This window comes from Alexandromys fortis, unplaced genomic scaffold, assembly GCF_014885135.2.
Source record: "Alexandromys fortis isolate MF-2015 unplaced genomic scaffold, M_Fortis_MF-2015_v1.1 scaffold_93, whole genome shotgun sequence".
NCBI classification, from domain to species: Eukaryota; Metazoa; Chordata; class Mammalia; order Rodentia; family Cricetidae; genus Alexandromys; species Alexandromys fortis.
Genome location: NW_026067970.1, coordinates 121,659 through 137,984, shown reverse-complemented (window position 1 = coordinate 137,984; position 16,326 = coordinate 121,659). Strand labels below are relative to the sequence as shown.

The following is a 16,326-nucleotide window of genomic DNA, read 5'->3' as shown; positions in this document are numbered from 1 at the left end:
GGTAAAGATTTATTTATTTAGTATGTATACAGTGATCAGCCTCCATGTATGCCCGCAGGCCAGAAGAGGGCACCAGCTCTCATTACAGGTGGTTGTGAGCCACCATGTGGTTGCTGGGAATTGAACTCAGCACCTCCGGAAGAGCAGTCAGTGCTCTTAACCTCTGAGCCATTTCTCCAGCCCCTCTGGGCCTCTTTTTACCTCTCATTTTAAGACAATGTCTCACTGAGTTGCTCAACCCAGCCTTGAATTTGCTCTGTAGCTGAGGCATGCCTTCAACCTGCCATCTGCCCGCCTCAGCCTCTCCAGCTAGCTGGCATCACAGGCCTCCAGGCTTGGTTAAGGCACACTTTTTAGCAAAATCATACAGAATACTGTAGAAGGGAAGAGGTGCAGGTAAAGATGTGATAAAAATTGCAAAGCAAAAAGAACAAATGGATTTAATATTTTTAAAAATCCCAAGCTGAGATGGAAAGGCGCGTTACTGACAAGTTTTCCAGGGCTCCCTTGTAAGCTTCATTAGCCTGCTATCCCTTGGGGAGGCTTTGACTTGGCATACTTTGTGAGGATTATGACTTAAGAGGGTGTTTAATCAACACACCCCGAAAATATCGACTCTCACAATAAGATCAATTGCTATAAGTTGCTCTCCCCCACACCCACTCTTCCAGAAGAAACGCCGCAGCAGCCCGGCTGGCCGTGCTCTCCAGAGAAGGCGGCTCTGTTGCCTGTGGTGGGAAGAGGACGCAGAATACACACAGTCATCCCCCTGCTTCCTCTACAAAGAGTCTGCTTCGTGTCAATTTGGACTAAATTTGCTTTGAATCCCGAGACTTTGCACGTTGGGAAGTAAAGCGGTTTTTCTATGAACGGACAGCTTATTGCTGGCTGTCAAAGTTTCACAGGAGAGACAGGTGCGGAGCCAAACACCCCCAGAGGCAGTTGTGAGAGCACAGGGACTTCACTGAGAGGCGGGAGCTGCCAGCACAGGAAGCACAAAGATATGTCTCTTGTGAGTTTTCCATTTGTGATGTCGGGTTTAGGTCACTGTCCTTTTCTTGAGGGTCAAGGTTCATGATGTAATGACAGTGGCCACTTCCTTGGATCAGTTCATGGACGAAGCTTGGGCAGGGACAGTGCCATGTCCTGCTCCAGGGTGCCATTCTCACGCTGCACAAACAGCCATCTCCTCCTCACCACAAACCTCTTTAAATGCATGCTCAGGAGTGGGTGAACACATCTTCTCAGTCTGGAGTTTTGCAATGTAGCCTTATGTTGGAAGTGTTCTGTTCAGAACAAGGGGTCCTCTAGTGTGAACTGCGGTGTAGTGGGAATGGAGCAGATTTGGTGGGAGCCGTGGATGGGTCAGGGCTTCTGTCTGCAGGGCTTGCAGACAAGTCCTTAAAGGCACATGCGAGGTGGTGCCTCTTACAGTCCCATCTGAGCATGTTCAGAGCCCCTACTTCAGGCTCTGTGGACATGGCAGAGCTGCTATGATGACGCAATGGTCTCCTAAAATGACATCTCCGTGCTACAGAGGCATTTCAGTCCATCAGAGCGGGGAGGGCAGGGCAGGCTGGCATAGGGAGCAGTGTGGATTTCGGGCCATGGCTACAGAGGCATTTCAGCCCATCAGAGAGGGGAAGACAGGGCAGGCATAGGGAGCTGAGTGCAGAGTGTGTGACCCGGTCTGGGAGCCTGACACTGAGTCTTTACTCTGGTTCAGTGAATTCTTGGTTCTGCTATCTCTGAAGTTTGCTGGTGGCTGAAGGAATGGGACAGCAGGGAGGATGGGAGGGAGGGAGATGAAGAAATGCTTAGAATGGATGAAAAAATACACAGACTACTTACGAAAAATATGCCACACTTTCAAAAGAATTTTCTTAATTCCTTCAACAATCTGGCTGAGTATGCTATTCTCTGCTTCTTGTCTTATCTTTTGGTCGTATTTTTCCCTGATTGCCTGTATCATCTCCTCTTTTTCCTGAGCGCTGAGTTTCCCGAGAGCACACTCTTCCTCTACTATTCTAACTTCATTCCGTTTTTGCTCAGTGTAAAGTCGCCTCAGGAGCGCTACTTGGCTCTCCAGCCTTTGCTCTGCATCCTTGTAGATGGCATCAGAGAAGTAGACGCCGCCATTGCTCTGCACCATGGCTTCGACCAGCTCCACCAGCTCCTGCACCTGCGTTTCCTGCTCAGCCTTCCCTGCTCTGTTGTTGATGGCCAGGCAGCGGTCGCCACACTCCTTGATGATGCTTTTTAGGTTTGTATCTGAACTTTCTAGGAAGTCCTTTAGGCTCTGGTCCTCCAGCTCGTCTTTGCGGGTGAACAAGACAACCATGTACTTCATGGCTGCCTCCCCAAAGATAGCCTTGATCCTAATGACAGTTTCTTGCTCTTCCTCCGTGTAGCGACCCAGCCGCAGTACCAGGATGATGGCATGAGGCCCAGGGCAGGACTGGAGGACACACTTGCTGATTTCAATGCAGGTGGTTTCCAGCTTGACTTTGGTGTCAAAGAGCCCTGGGGTATCAACAAGCAGGAGTTCTCTCTCCTTCCACTTGCGGGATGCTTTCTGACAGGTCTTAGTGACAGCATGGGGTGCAATTCTAGAATCAAATTTTCTTTGACCCAGAATAGTGTTTGCTGTGGCACTTTTTCCACTCCCTGTCTTCCCTACCAGAACAATCCTCAGAGAGTTGTCACTGGGATCAGCCATGATCTTCTCAGAAGGTTCTGGACTTCAGGGGTCTTGAGCACATGTCAAAGGGAAGAAAATGGTTTAGATAAACTGAAGCCACACTGACCCTTGCAACCTTTCGATCTTTCCCTTCTGCAAAGGTTCTCAAACTCAGGGCAATAGCAGATACCTGTGGGTTTAGCAACACAAAGTGTTTGGAGTTGACTAGCTCAGGAATGTAGATGACCATCCCACTCTAAGGAGAAAACAGAGATGCTAATGTCTGGATTTTATATCACAAGTGTAACTGTGCAGAAATATGCCCTTTTAGGTTTGAACCACGTGGATGCAGACAGTGAGAGAGTCCAGGGAACCATGGAAGACATTGCAAATTACTTCTTAGGCTCCCTCATCAAAATGCTCATCTTCCCATAGTGTCTCAGAACAATTTTATTAGTGATATTGAGCCTTGGGCGACTGGAGAATTCCAATGCTATTCTACTCTCCAGAACCCAGGGAAGGAAAGAGCTTCCACATGCTTTCCGGGAGGCAAAGGGAACTCACATACAATTATCGTTGCCAAATCCTAATAGAATATTAGCAAGCTAGATTCCCATGGGATTTATAAACATGGCACATTATGGCAAACCAGGGTTTTCCGTAGAGTGCCTGGGCTCAAGAAGATGAAGTTATTGCCATAACCCACAGCCCGAATTCACATTGTAGGACATTGTAGGATATGTGGGCGGATGCAAGCCTCCCATATGTTTATCCTTCTCTCTCTGTCTCCATCTTATCCACTGAGTCCCCAAGCTAGCAAGTTAGTGGGGAAAATCTTTTCTACTAGAGTCCAGATGTTTCTACCTCACTTTCCCTAAGTATTTGAAGAATTAGACAACTCAAATAGAGGGAATGAGAAACAGAGAGACAGTTCCACTATCCACTGGAAAACTGTAGATAAAATACTCTATCAAATATTAGGCTGTACCCAGCATTCTGTTCCTTGCAGGTATACGGATCAGCATATAAAAAGTAGCATTGAACAAATGCCTAAATGATTTACAAATATAATGGATAATGATATCATTAAAAAGTGCAAAAGTTAAAGTCAACCCTGAGCACAAGAAATTATATAAATACAGTACTCAGATATGAAATTATCAAAGAATTAAACATGCATGCACATACAAAGAGTGTAGATGACAAGACAAGAGGCTGGCAGGATACCTTGGTGTCTTTCCTGATTCTGCCTGCTAACCCAGAGCAGTAAAAGCAAGCCCATCAAGAGATCTGATCTTGGTATCTAAGGTCCATCACTTAGTGGACGGTCCCTAGACAAGGGGTAAGCCCAGCGTATATTTCTCATCCCTACATTTAGCAGAAGTCTGGACGTACAGCAGCACATTCCATTGGTACAGTGTGGGGAGGGCAGAAACTGTCAGACAGCAGATGGGAAAGCCAAGCCACACAGCTCTGTGAAAGGCCATCACTGAAGGATTTGCCCAGGGTACCACAATATCTAATCTGAGGATGTACCCAAGGACACACTGAGAATACAGAGAGAAGGGTGCAGAACCTCGCTTGTAGCAGTGATAAAAGGCAAAGCAAAGAATGATCCCATTTGCCCTGACTAGGAGACTGGTGACTAACTCACACGCACACAGAAGATGTGCTCTGTCCCATGGGATGTCACAGAGCAACTGCCCAGGACCAGGAGGTGGGGAAATGGGCACCTCACCTTCTTTGTGCATGTGTAGTATTCTCTCTAGTAAAGAGTTAATGGGTGTGTATGCATTCTCCAAGTACAGTTCACTATGCATTGCTTCCACACATGTGCATACTTCGTGGGAGTCTGGATGGGAATTGATTTCTTTCCTGGTTCTATAGGTAAGAAAACTGTTGTTCCAACATGCCCAACACCTGCCCTAGGTCCCCATACTCACACTGTCCATGGCAGGCACTGAAGGCCAAGACCCTCTGACTCCACCAAACTCCCTCATAACCAGACTCTAAGTAATTGCTTCCTGGGTCATCCTCAGGTCATGATTCTAAAGGCTGGCGGGCCATCACACCAGATGTGCCACCAGGAACAAGAGGGTGAGAACAGCCCTCCCTCTCGGAAGTGGAGCTATGCACAAGTCTACCCAAGTGAGGGCCACCCATCTCTCAGGGTTTTTTTTTTTTTTTCATATTAACAAGCCAAGCTTGGGAGACAGAAACACTCATCTCAAAACTTTCTAAAGTGCTTCTAGGAAGACCCTGAGAACCCAAAGCTCAGAAGTGAACAGAGAAAGTCCCTAGAAGACTACAGAGAGAGAGCAGGGCCTAGACCACTCTTGAGAATCCCTAAACCCTTTGAGATGCAGCTCTCTCCACTTGTAAAGGGACTGTGCAACCAACCCGTCAGGTTGGCTCTGGACTCCACGGGGCAAGTTCTGTAAAGGTCGCCTGCAGTGCTGAGTGTGACCACCGCTAAAGATTGAGGCACTTGCTGTGTAACGCTGTTTGTATGAAGAAAATTTGTAAAGGGCAGAAACCATAGCTCAGCAGCACAGCATTGGCCCAGCATGTGCATAGCCCTTTGTTGGATTCCCCAGCACCATGAAAGAGGACCCAGACCACAAACACTGCAGCTCAGAGGCTCAGTCAGAACTATAGGAACACGGGTCCTTCAGCACAGCCTGTCCTGTTCTAGAGCTCACATCCTCCACCCCAGCCCCCATATTTTCAGGGTCATGGCCTCTTTCCTGAGAAGCACAAGGTGGACCCAGATGTGGAGTCAGCAACAGGATTTCAATCTTGCCCACTTTGATGTCCCTCTGACAGTCATTGGTGCACTGAGATTTGATGCGGGCAATTGAAGAGAGTTAGGGAACATTCACACTTGGTGACCTGCCTTCTAGTTCTGAGAATCTGCCTCAGGGGCAGCAGTGACATCTTAAGGAAAAGTGATGGGTTTTCAGACAACCGCAGCTAATGACATGGGTAGAAACCACCTATCAAGCAAGTCTTTTTTGTTAGTCATGAGATGATGAACCACATACTAGACAGTCTCAGCATCCTTCCAGGGCCTCTCAACCTCATGCACTGAGTGCCTGGGCTGCACCATGGCCATCACACCCAGTCCCCGTCCCACATGCTCTGTGTCCTCCATCCCACGGCTCACCTTCTCCTGCAGGACCGTTGAGTTCCCACGCGTCCTCAAGGAAGCTGGCTGCACGGCCACTCCTGCTGCAGTCCTGCAAATGTTGAGCGTAGAAGCTGGAGGGGTGGGGCCAGGGCAACAGGTTTCAGTCTGAAGAACAGAGGAAATGGCTCTGTGCTGTGGTTGAACCTTCAGATTAGGGCTAGGTGAATCTCTTCCTTTCGTACTTGCTGTGAGATCGAGTCACAGACAGTGATTATGTTGGTAGCCTTGGCTCTGAAGACCCCGTTCAGGGGTCCTCATGCAGCCTAGGACACTTTATCATCTGCTGCAGGACTGCATGCTCCTCTTTGCAGAAGTGTGACCCTGATCTCCAAACCGAGAGGACTGCTAACAACTGCCAGGGCTCAGATGAGTGCCCACCAGCCCTAGCCACACTTGAGGTTCACTCTGACCTGAGAGCAGTAACTCCCTGAAAGGTCATCCTTCATACTCGGGTAGCTCCTAATCAATGATTGGTCAGCATGGAGACAGAAAGGCACTTCCTTTAGTGCTCTTTGAGACAGGGCCAGAGTTGCACCTAAGCTCCCAAGCTCCGACTGAACTGACTCTCTGGGTCTTCTTGGCACTAAACACAGCCCGGTGTCTTCTATTTACTTCAGTGGCCTAAAGTGTTGGCCCTAGAAGCCATCATCAAGTCTATTGTGTACCTATGTACCTCCATGTAACTATCTGTTACATGTGTTAGGATGTGTACTCGTCCCAGGAGCTCCAGAAAGTTCTATCTAACCATCTCGTCTGAGCTGGGGGCTCAGTTTGGGGGAGGGTCCAGGCTTAACTTTTACTCAGGTTGTCGCACTTGAGGCGGTCCAGGTGAAGCCAGTGATTTCATCTTGCAGTGTAATTATTCTAGTCTTTTGAGAAGCTGGCTCTGTTTGTGGGTTATGTAAATCTCCACGCTTGCTATCCTTGTTTATTTATGGTAGGTGTGTACCCAGAAGTAGAGCAGCCAGAAGGCTGTGTGTGTGGCTGTTCCTGGATAGATAGGAACAAAAGCTTTATTCGCCCCAGATAGGGCACCAATGACAGATCACAGGAAGAATTCCAATCACAGCTCTTAGTGAAGCAGTAAGTTTATCAGGGTCCCTTACAGGAAGATGGGCAAGGACTGACCTACAGGAGTATAGATGACTCAAAGGCTGTTGCCTCACTGAAAAAGCCCATCCCGTCATGTGGAGAAAGCTGCATTCCTGAGGCTCTCTGAAAAATTTTTCATCAATCCCTCAGAAAAGTTTGTTCTTTCCAGTGAGTATTGTGGCCAGCACAACCTTGAATGGACCTCCAGAAGTCTTGTTAGTTTCAGGATCTTCCTGTGTCTTGTAAGTTGTTTTGTTGTTGTTTGTTTTACTTCCTAGATCTTATCAGCATCCCTCCTCCTTCCCTATGGAAACGTTTCAATTCAGAGGAAATTGTTACATCACAGAGGTTAAAAACTCTGACAAGACCAGAAGCTAGGCTAAGGAGAAAAGGAGCACTCACTCTTATGCAAGAACTTGCTCTAGGGAGAACATTCTCAGGTCCCAAAGGTACTTTCTGGGGACACACTCCCAATGACTTAAAAACCCCCCATGGCAGTCTGCTCCCCTCTTTTATTAGCAGTTTGCACACACACACACACACACACACACACACACACACACACCTTTTAGTTGTTCTCACCCCTCATGGCCTCTCATTCTGCTCCCTCTCTCAGTGAAGCCTTCTACTTTCTCCAAGCCCCCTCTGCTTTCACATCTTCTTGCTGTGTGTGATACAGTTTGGTTAGAGTTGCTTGCATGTGCATGGGTTATTTTAAGGAGCTTTGGCAGCTTATCGTTGCTATACCACTGAAGAAAATGGTGCCCTCCTTTCTAGCCGTCTCTTCCTGCCATTAGTTCTTCAGAGAGAGGTGGGGATGAAATGTTCACGAGCACAGCCTTGTTCTTGTTCTGTGCAGTGAATTCATGAGTACAAAGGCCAAATTATGTCCAAAAGCCTTTTTCCCCATCCTCTGGTACTGATATTCTTTCTGCCTCATTCCATGAGCCTTGGAAGAGACGATGTTGTTCTTCCATTTAGGGCCATGAATTCCATTCTCGCTCATTCTTGATGACCAGCAATGAACACACACACTAACTGCTGTCATGGAAAATAGAAACTTCTCTGACTGAGGCTGAGATAAACATGAGTATTTTAGAGACAGCTGGGCAACCGGACCATTTAGGAAAACTATGGTAGAAAGCTTCCCCAAGGCCTGTGACCTTGTGTGCCACAGTTCCTGGCCAGCTAAACACTACCTGGCGTAGGTTTTCTCATATGGAGTGGGCCTCAAGCCCAGGGAGAAAGCGTTTGCGGTCCTGATAACAGTCATGCCGCTTTCACATCACACATCGCCTGGCAGGTGGTTACTGTGGACTGCAGGATCCATAGTCGGCTTTGTCTCTTAAACGTACCATTACTTGTTAACACCTTCACTCCAAGGACCAAACTTCCAATGAATAAACCTTTAGGAGACATTTAAACCATATCCAAGCCTTAGAAGCATCTAAATAGATGCTCAGACTATATTTCTTTTGGTTGACCATCCACCATGAATCTTACTTGTAGATGTCCTAACATTTAATTACCTTAGCATTCTTACCTAGCAATGAAGGGCTATTCGGTTAGAGAATTGTGCTGCTATTTATTTATCATCTTTGTGTGTGTGTGTGTGTGATGTGTGTATGTGTGGTGTGTGTGTGTGGTGTGTATGTGTGGTATATATGTGTGTGTGTGGTGTGTATGTGTGGTATATATGTGTGTGTGGTGTGTGTATGTGTAGTGTGTGTGGTGTGCGTATGTGTAGTGTGTGGTATGTGTGTGTGGTGTGTGTGTGTGGTGTGTGTGTGTGGTGTGTGTATTGTGTGTGTGGTGTGTATGTGTAGTATGTGTGGTGTGTATGTGTGGTGTGTGTGTGTGGTATGTGTATGTGTGGGGTGTGTGTGCGGTGTGTGTATATGTGGTGTGTGTGATATATATGTGTGTGGTGTGTGTGTGATGTGTGTATATGTGTATGTGGTGTGTGTGTGGTGTGTGTGTAGTGTGTATGTGTGGTATGTGTATGTGAGTGTGTGTATGTGGTGTGTGTATGGTATGTGGTGTGTGTGTGTATGTGTGGTGTGTGTATGTGTAGTGTGTGTGTACATGTGTTTGGTGTGTGTATGTGTAGTGTGTGTATGTGTAGTGTGTATGTATATGTGTGTGATGTGATGTGTGTGTGTGGTGTGTGTATATTTGTGTCCATCAGTGAGCCTGCCATTGCTGAATCGAAGCAGTTGGTGTATTTCATTGTTTAGCTTCTGCTGACCTGCATAAAGGGATCACAGCTTAATATAAAATGTTGATCAAGATTCTTTTATGAGTAGGTACTTTTCTTGATAAGCAATTGATAGCAGTTTTCCCATCATTAGTGAAGAGAAGTCATGAAATGCTTAAGAAACTGAAATAATTCCAGCAAGGACAAAGAACCAACATAGAGATCTCAGCCAGTCTTCTGCATTGTAACACAAACCTGTAAGAAAGATGTCAGCCAACAGTCCCGCCCACTGCAGCCAGAAACAAACAAGCAAACAAAAATGGAATAAACACAACCAGGTTAAACTGGATCCTTGAACAGAGAGGTGAAAGACCTTGCCAAAAAAAACATTTAAGACAGTGAATATGAAGGAGATCCCCCAAGCCCTGTGTGTGAGGGCACATGAGCACACAGAGGGCGTGTGCTCTAGGACCCTGGATTAGGTACAAATGACACCAAACACCCGTTTTCACAGAGAAATCCTTTATTTAAGCAGGGAAGAAAAGTTAAAGTGACTGCTCTCGGACTCAGGCAGGAAACAGCAGCAAATGACCTTGCAGGTTCATTTTTTAAGAGGAGAAAAGGGGAGGGGTCTGTGTTAGAATGGACTAGGATGTAGTGGTAAAAAAGAGAGGGAGCAGGGGAGAGGGGGCAGAGGTGGGGAAGGGGCAGGGATATTTGTTCTGGAGGGACAAAGGACTGCCTCTGGACAGAGGGGAGACTACCCAGCACATAGAAAATGGCCATTTATAAAGGCAAAGGAAGAACCCCCATGTTAGGATGAGGTGTTCAGTTTTGATTGGGCATGTTAATTGGGTGAGGCAAGGGGGCTTTTGGTTGCTGGATGGACGTTAGTACTTGATAGTGGACCTTGGTAGTCAGCCTCAGGAAAAGGAAGTGGCCAAATAAGGGAATAGACCTCGGTGGCTAGCTTCAGGAATGTGATCTACTGGTTTTCAGCAAAGCAGAATGAATAGGAAAAAGGAAGGACAGGCCTATCGGAGCCACGTGCTCAAGTGAGTTGGTGTCCCTCCAGCCGTCAGAGCTTGCTGAAGATGGAAAGCTCTCCCATGCGCACAGGTTGGCAGAGTTAACACTGTAAAAACTGCAGCACTGTTCAAAGAAATCTACAAAAATACAATCCCCATCAAAATTCTAACCACACTGGGTAGAGGTGTCCCTCACCTTTAATCCCAGCACTCCAGAGGCAGAACAGATGGGTCTCTGAGTTCGAGGCCAGCCTGGTCTACAGAGTGAGTTCCAGGACAGCCAGGGCTACCCAGGGAAACCCTGTCTAGAAAAACCAAACAACAACAAATTCTAATTCTCCACAGAACTAGGGAAAAAGGGAAAAACTTTCTATGGGAGCAGAGAAGATGAAGCCAAAAGAGCAATGGGGAAAACACCACAGAACCTGATTTCAAACCATACTAAGAGCCACAGCAATGAAAGCAGTGTGGTACTGTCACAAAAACAGACATGTAGATTATGAGTTACAGTAGAGGACCTAGAAATAAACTACACAGCTACAGCTCATATTGTGAGAAAGGTGTCAAAAACACAAATTAGCAAAAACCCACTTCAGCAAACAGCAATGACGAACTGCATATCCACACACAGAAGAATGGCGTGTGGTACTTAACTCTCACCCCATAACAAATTACAAAATAAACCGGGCGGTGGTGGTGCACACATTTAACCCCAGCACTCGGGAGGCAGCAGCAGGCAGAGCTCAGTGAGTTTGAGGTCAGCCTGGTCTACAGAGCTAGTTCCAGGACAGGCTCCAAAATTACAGAGAAACCTTGTCTCAAAAAAAGAAAAATTACCAAATGGATCGAAGGCAGTGAGAGAGCCAAAGCCTGGAAACTACAGAGAAAAGCTGAGCTCCCAGATGGTGGTTTAGGCAAGAACATCGGGAAGGACTCTCACAGCACAGACACAACCCCGGGACCCGGCCAGGGGATTACATGAAACGCAGTCCTGCAAGTGCGAGGAGCAATTAAAAGAGTTAAGAGGCAGCATACAGAATGGGAAATAAGGTTGAGCTGCAATCAGATGGGGTTAGTATCTAGAATAGATAGAGAACTGGGCCATCTGATTATCTTCTGATGCTGAGTGTATCTGGCGAAAACCACACTCCCGTGTACAAACCACGGAAAATGGGTTGATGGGGCTTGGTACTGTTGGCCACACAGTATCTCATCATAAACTACTTCCAAAGCCCGGGGATCAATCGTGAGTTTATTGACAAACTAGTGTCTGGTTTGGTTGGGTTTTTAACAGTGCAGCAGCTCTAGGCTTCTGCAGTTCTGTGAAGCATAATAAGAAGAGAATTAATAGCAGCTGTACCTGTATCTGTAACTCTATATCCTTACTCCGTGTTTTATGTGGACCCAGATCTAGTATCTGATCTATACTGAACGTCCAGTGTGCCCATCGGCAGCCGTGGACTCAGTCAAATGCAGATAAAATGCAGTCAGGCCTACAAGGCTTGATCTGTCCTGAGCATGCATGGTTATTGTTTCTTGCGGTTCTTCTCTGGGCTGCACAGTGTGGCAGCTACTGACAGAACCAGAGCACTGTGCTGTTACTGTGCGTGACCTGGAGACGATCTGAAGCGTAGGGGAACTGTTTGCAAATTCAGGGCCTGTTGGTATAGCGTCCTTGAATAGCCCCAGAAATCCCCCACAGGGACCAAAGGACAGCTGTATCTGTGGTTTATCTTTATCTGTGCTGAGAGAGAGAAGGAGATGATAGATAGATAGATAGATAGATAGATAGATAGATAGATAGATGATAGATAGATGATAGATAGATAGATAGATAGATAGATAGATAGATAGATAGACAAATAGATAGATGGATAGGAGAGGGGGGGGGTTTAAGAAGCCATTTCACACAACCGTAGGAAATCAAAAGGCCAAATGCAGAGACCAGGCCAGTAGGCTGGATCTAAGCCAGGGGATGGAGGGCACTTCTGACCGACCAAAATCCACTGACCAAGCCCAGGGTTGGAACTGAGGGGAGTTTTCTGTTTCCCCTTTCTCTCTTCTAATTAATATTTTTAGTCAATGTACAGATAGTGGGTTTCATTATGACATTTCATGTTTGTCATTGTACTTTACTCTTCTCCCACAGGTTTGCTGTGCTAATCTTGAAGCCAAACTTCTTTTGGGGAAAGTTTTGGTCTTCTCTATCAAGGACTTCAACTGATTGGATAGTCCTGATCACACCACGGAGGGTCTCTGACTTGCGTGGATGGAACGCCCAGTGAGACAACCGTTCAGTAGAAGGCCACACACTCAGGAATATATGGGCAGCATAGATCGGTCTTGATGAGTTTTATTTTTAAAAAACCAGGGTAAGACATGAAGTTGGGAAGGGGTAGAGGTTGGATCTAGGAGGAGCAGGGATAAGTATAATCAAAACACATTGTGTGCATATATAAAATTCTCAGAAGATAAAGGTACTTTGTTTTCTTTGAAAAGGAAAAACGTCAGCCACAGCTAACTAGTGCACAGCAACATCAGCCCATTGCTTGGATGAACACCTGGGTTCTGTCACCTAGGCCAGGTGACGTTTGTGTTAGCTCTATAGAACAGGTGGACTGGTCAGGGCAGCTCTGCTCCATGTCAGCTGCCCTCCTGAGAACTGCAGACTAGGCAGGACGCGTTTCCCCGTGAGTTGTGAGTCTGTGAAAAGGAGACTTTGTGTCCCAAGTGCTGTCCCACCGGTGTACAAGGCTTGAGGGGCAGGATCTTTATGGCAGCCCAAATACAAAATGGTGTCTATTTTGTGCTCCTGCTCTGCACAGAGAGCACATGAAGACACACGGGCTGTCCATCAGCAGCCAAATGCTCTAGTCCTGGGGATAAAATTGCTGGAAGAAGAATTTTTTTCTGTTTTTTTTTTTCAGTCTACTTGGATCTCATGGTACTTCAAGAGTGATCTCATGAAATTATATTTGATGCTTAATAATATAGGACACTAAGCATGAATACTAAAGGTCAAGGCTAGCCCGAGAAGCTTAGTGAAAGTCTGTCTCAAAAAGAGAGGGTAGGGGGCTAGGGACATAAGTCAGTGATAGAGCACCCCAGTAGTGTATGTGAAACCTTGGTTGAATTCAAGTATTGAAAAACTAATTGTTAAAAAAAAGAAAAAAAAAGTGCTCTTCTCTGGAATAGGTACAGGAGAGGGGAGTAACCGCAGAGCAAATGAGCCAGAGCCAGAGACTGCTGAGGGTCCCAATGTAAATCTGGGACTTTCAAGTGAGTAGACCCAAGCCAGGACCCCTGTGGGTCTGGACATGAGTCTAGGACCTCCCAGAAACTAGGCCTGAGCCAGGACCTCTGCCAGTCTGGGCGTGAATCTGGGACCTCTGAGGGAGTAGGCAGGAACCAGAGAGCTCTGTGGGACCAGGCATGAGTCTGGAATCTTAGAGGGAGTAGGCCTGAGCCAGGACCTCTGTGGGTCCAGGTATTGGTCTGGGACATCAAAAAGAATAGGCAGGAACCTGGAACCTCTGTGCATCTGAGCATGAGCCTGGTCCTCTGAGGTCCTGGGTGCACCTGAGCCTGGGACCTCCGAGGCAGTAGACTGGAGACAGAAACCTTTGCAGGACCAACTCCAAACCAGGGAATTCTGCAGGAGGGGTTCCAGACCAGGATTTACAGAAACAGGTTGAAGCTGGTAACCTAGACCAAGAAAAGGAAATCAAACATATGAAAGAAACTATTCAAGACTTGAAAACTAAAATAGAGACAATAAAGAAAACACAAGCCGAGGGAATTATAGAAACAGAAATCATGAGAAAATGGTCAGGAACCATAAACGCAAGCATGAACAACAGAATATAAGAGATGGAAGAGAAAATCTCAAGCACTGAAGATACAATAGAGGAAATAGACTCATCAGTCAAAAAAAAAACATTAAGTATAACAAAAGCTTAACCCAAAATATCCAAGAAATATGTGACACCATGAAAAGGCCAAATTTAAGAATAATAGGTATAGAAGGAGAAGTTCAACTCAAAAGCACAGAAAACATATTTAACAAAATCATAAAAGAAAACTTTCCCAACCTAAAGAAAGATATGCATATGAAGATACAAGAAGCTTACATAATACCAAATAGATTGAATCAAAAAAAAAAAGTCCTCCCACCACATAATAATCAAAACACTAAGCATACAGAGTAAAGAAAGAATATTAAGAGCTGCAAGGGGAAAAGACCAAGTAACATAGAAAGGTGTTCTATAAGAATTACACCTGACTTCTCATTGGAAACAATGAAAGCCAGAAGGTCGTGGTCAAGCATCATACAGACATTAAGAGATCACGGATGCCAGCCCAGACTACTATACCCAGAAAAACTTTCAATCACCATAGAAGGACAAAACAAGATATTTCATGACAAAACTAGATTTCACCAATACCACCACAAACCTAGCTCTACACAAAGTACTAGAAGGAAAACTCCGACCCAAGGAAGTTGGCTACTCCAACAAAAACACAGACAATTGATGGTCTTGTAACAGCAAATCCCAAAGAAGAAAAAATAAAACGCACAAATTAACATCACCAACAATGAAAACTAAATTTACAGTAGATGGCAATCACTGGTCATTAATATCCCTTAATGTAAATGGACTCAACTCACCTATAAAAAGGTACAGGCTAACAGATTGAATACAAAAACATAATCCATCCTTCTTCTGCATACAAGAAACATATCTCAACCTCAAAGACAGACATCGTCTCAGAGTAAAGGGTTGGGAAGAAATATACCAATCATATGGACCTAAGAAACAAGCTGATGATGTAGCTATCCTAAAATCTACAAAATATTAATAATAAACAAAATAAACTTCAAGCTAAAATCAGTCAAAAGAGACAAAGAAGGTCATTTCATATTAGTCACAGAAAAAATCCATCAAGAGGAAATCTCAATACTGAACATCTATGCCCCAAATACAAGGCACCCTCATATGTAAAAGAAACACTTCTAAAGCTTAAATCATATATTAAACCCCACACACTAATAGTGGGAGACTTCAGCACTTCCCTCTTACCACTGGACAGGTCAGTCAGACAAAAAATGAACAGAGAAATAAGAGAACTAACAGATGTTATGACTCAAATGGACTTAACAGACATCTATAGAATATTCCATCCAAACAGAAAAGAATATGCCTTCTTCTCATCACTTCATGGAACTTTCTCAAAAATTGACCACATACTCGGTAACAAAAACAAACCTCAACAAATAAAAAAAAATTGAAATAACCCAATATACCTTATCAGATCACCATGGTTTAAAACTAGAATTCAACAGCAGTACAAATTCCAGAAAACCCATAAACACATGGAAATTAAACAATGCTCAACTGAATCATCAATAGATCAAGGAAGAAATAAAGGGAAAAATTAAAGACTTCCTCAAATTCAATGAAAATGACCACACAACACACCCAAATTTATGGGACACAATGAAAGCAGTGTTAAGAGGAAAGTTCATAACACTAAATGCATACATAAAGAAGCTGGAAAAATCCCACAGTGGTGAATTAACAGAACATTTGAAAACTTTAGAACACCTAAGAGAAGTAGCCTGGGTGCTACAGTACCATGGCAGTGCTAGCACATCACCATCTTGTCAGCTTCTGCCATAAACACCCAGTGAGAATGCACATTACTTTATAATGGGGAAAGGGGTTAAAAATGTATACGAGACAAAGCCTTGCGCTCAGGGCTCGGCCTTCAGCCATGAATCCTCTTAGAATGAATCAGCACAAATAAATCCGCTTCCCATCAGAGAATCCTCCATGTCTTGTGTCTCTGTCTGAGAATTCCATCCCAAACCCTCTGAAGCCGGGAAACAACCTTGAAAGGTCTTGGTCTCAAGTCCAATATGGATGGTAAGATGGGTTGTTGGGTGCTAAAGAGTTTACTGGAAGAGTCATTAGGACACCAACACACAGACAGACAGACAGACAACAGCATGGCCGCGGGGACACTGAAGAGAAGACTCAGGGTCTGTGAGGAAGAAGTGGAATCTCTTAGAGTTTTCTGAGCATGAGGGGCTGTTTCACGGCAGGACCCTACGGTCTGACTGAGTCCCAGGCAGGAA

At 45.4% G+C, this 16,326-nt stretch overlaps 1 protein-coding gene across 1 annotated transcript; it reads right to left on the bottom strand.

Moving 5' to 3' along the window:
• Positions 1-538: 538 nt before the first annotated feature.
• Positions 539-5,933, bottom strand: LOC126509536 (GTPase IMAP family member 7-like). The gene is made up of 2 exons (XM_050155485.1): positions 5,847-5,933; positions 539-2,751 (listed from the first exon to the last, which is right to left on the bottom strand). Exon 2 carries the CDS (start codon positions 2,717-2,719, stop codon positions 1,844-1,846), a length of 876 nt encoding a protein of 291 aa, XP_050011442.1. The 5' UTR covers positions 2,720-2,751; positions 5,847-5,933; the 3' UTR covers positions 539-1,843.
• Between the last annotated feature and the right edge of the window lie 10,393 nt (positions 5,934-16,326).

What these genes read in the sequence shown, in the direction of transcription:
- LOC126509536 (XM_050155485.1), bottom strand. Translation starts at nt 2,719, where the DNA reads ATGGCTGATCCCAGTGACAACTCTCTGAGGATTGTTCTGGTAGGGAAG.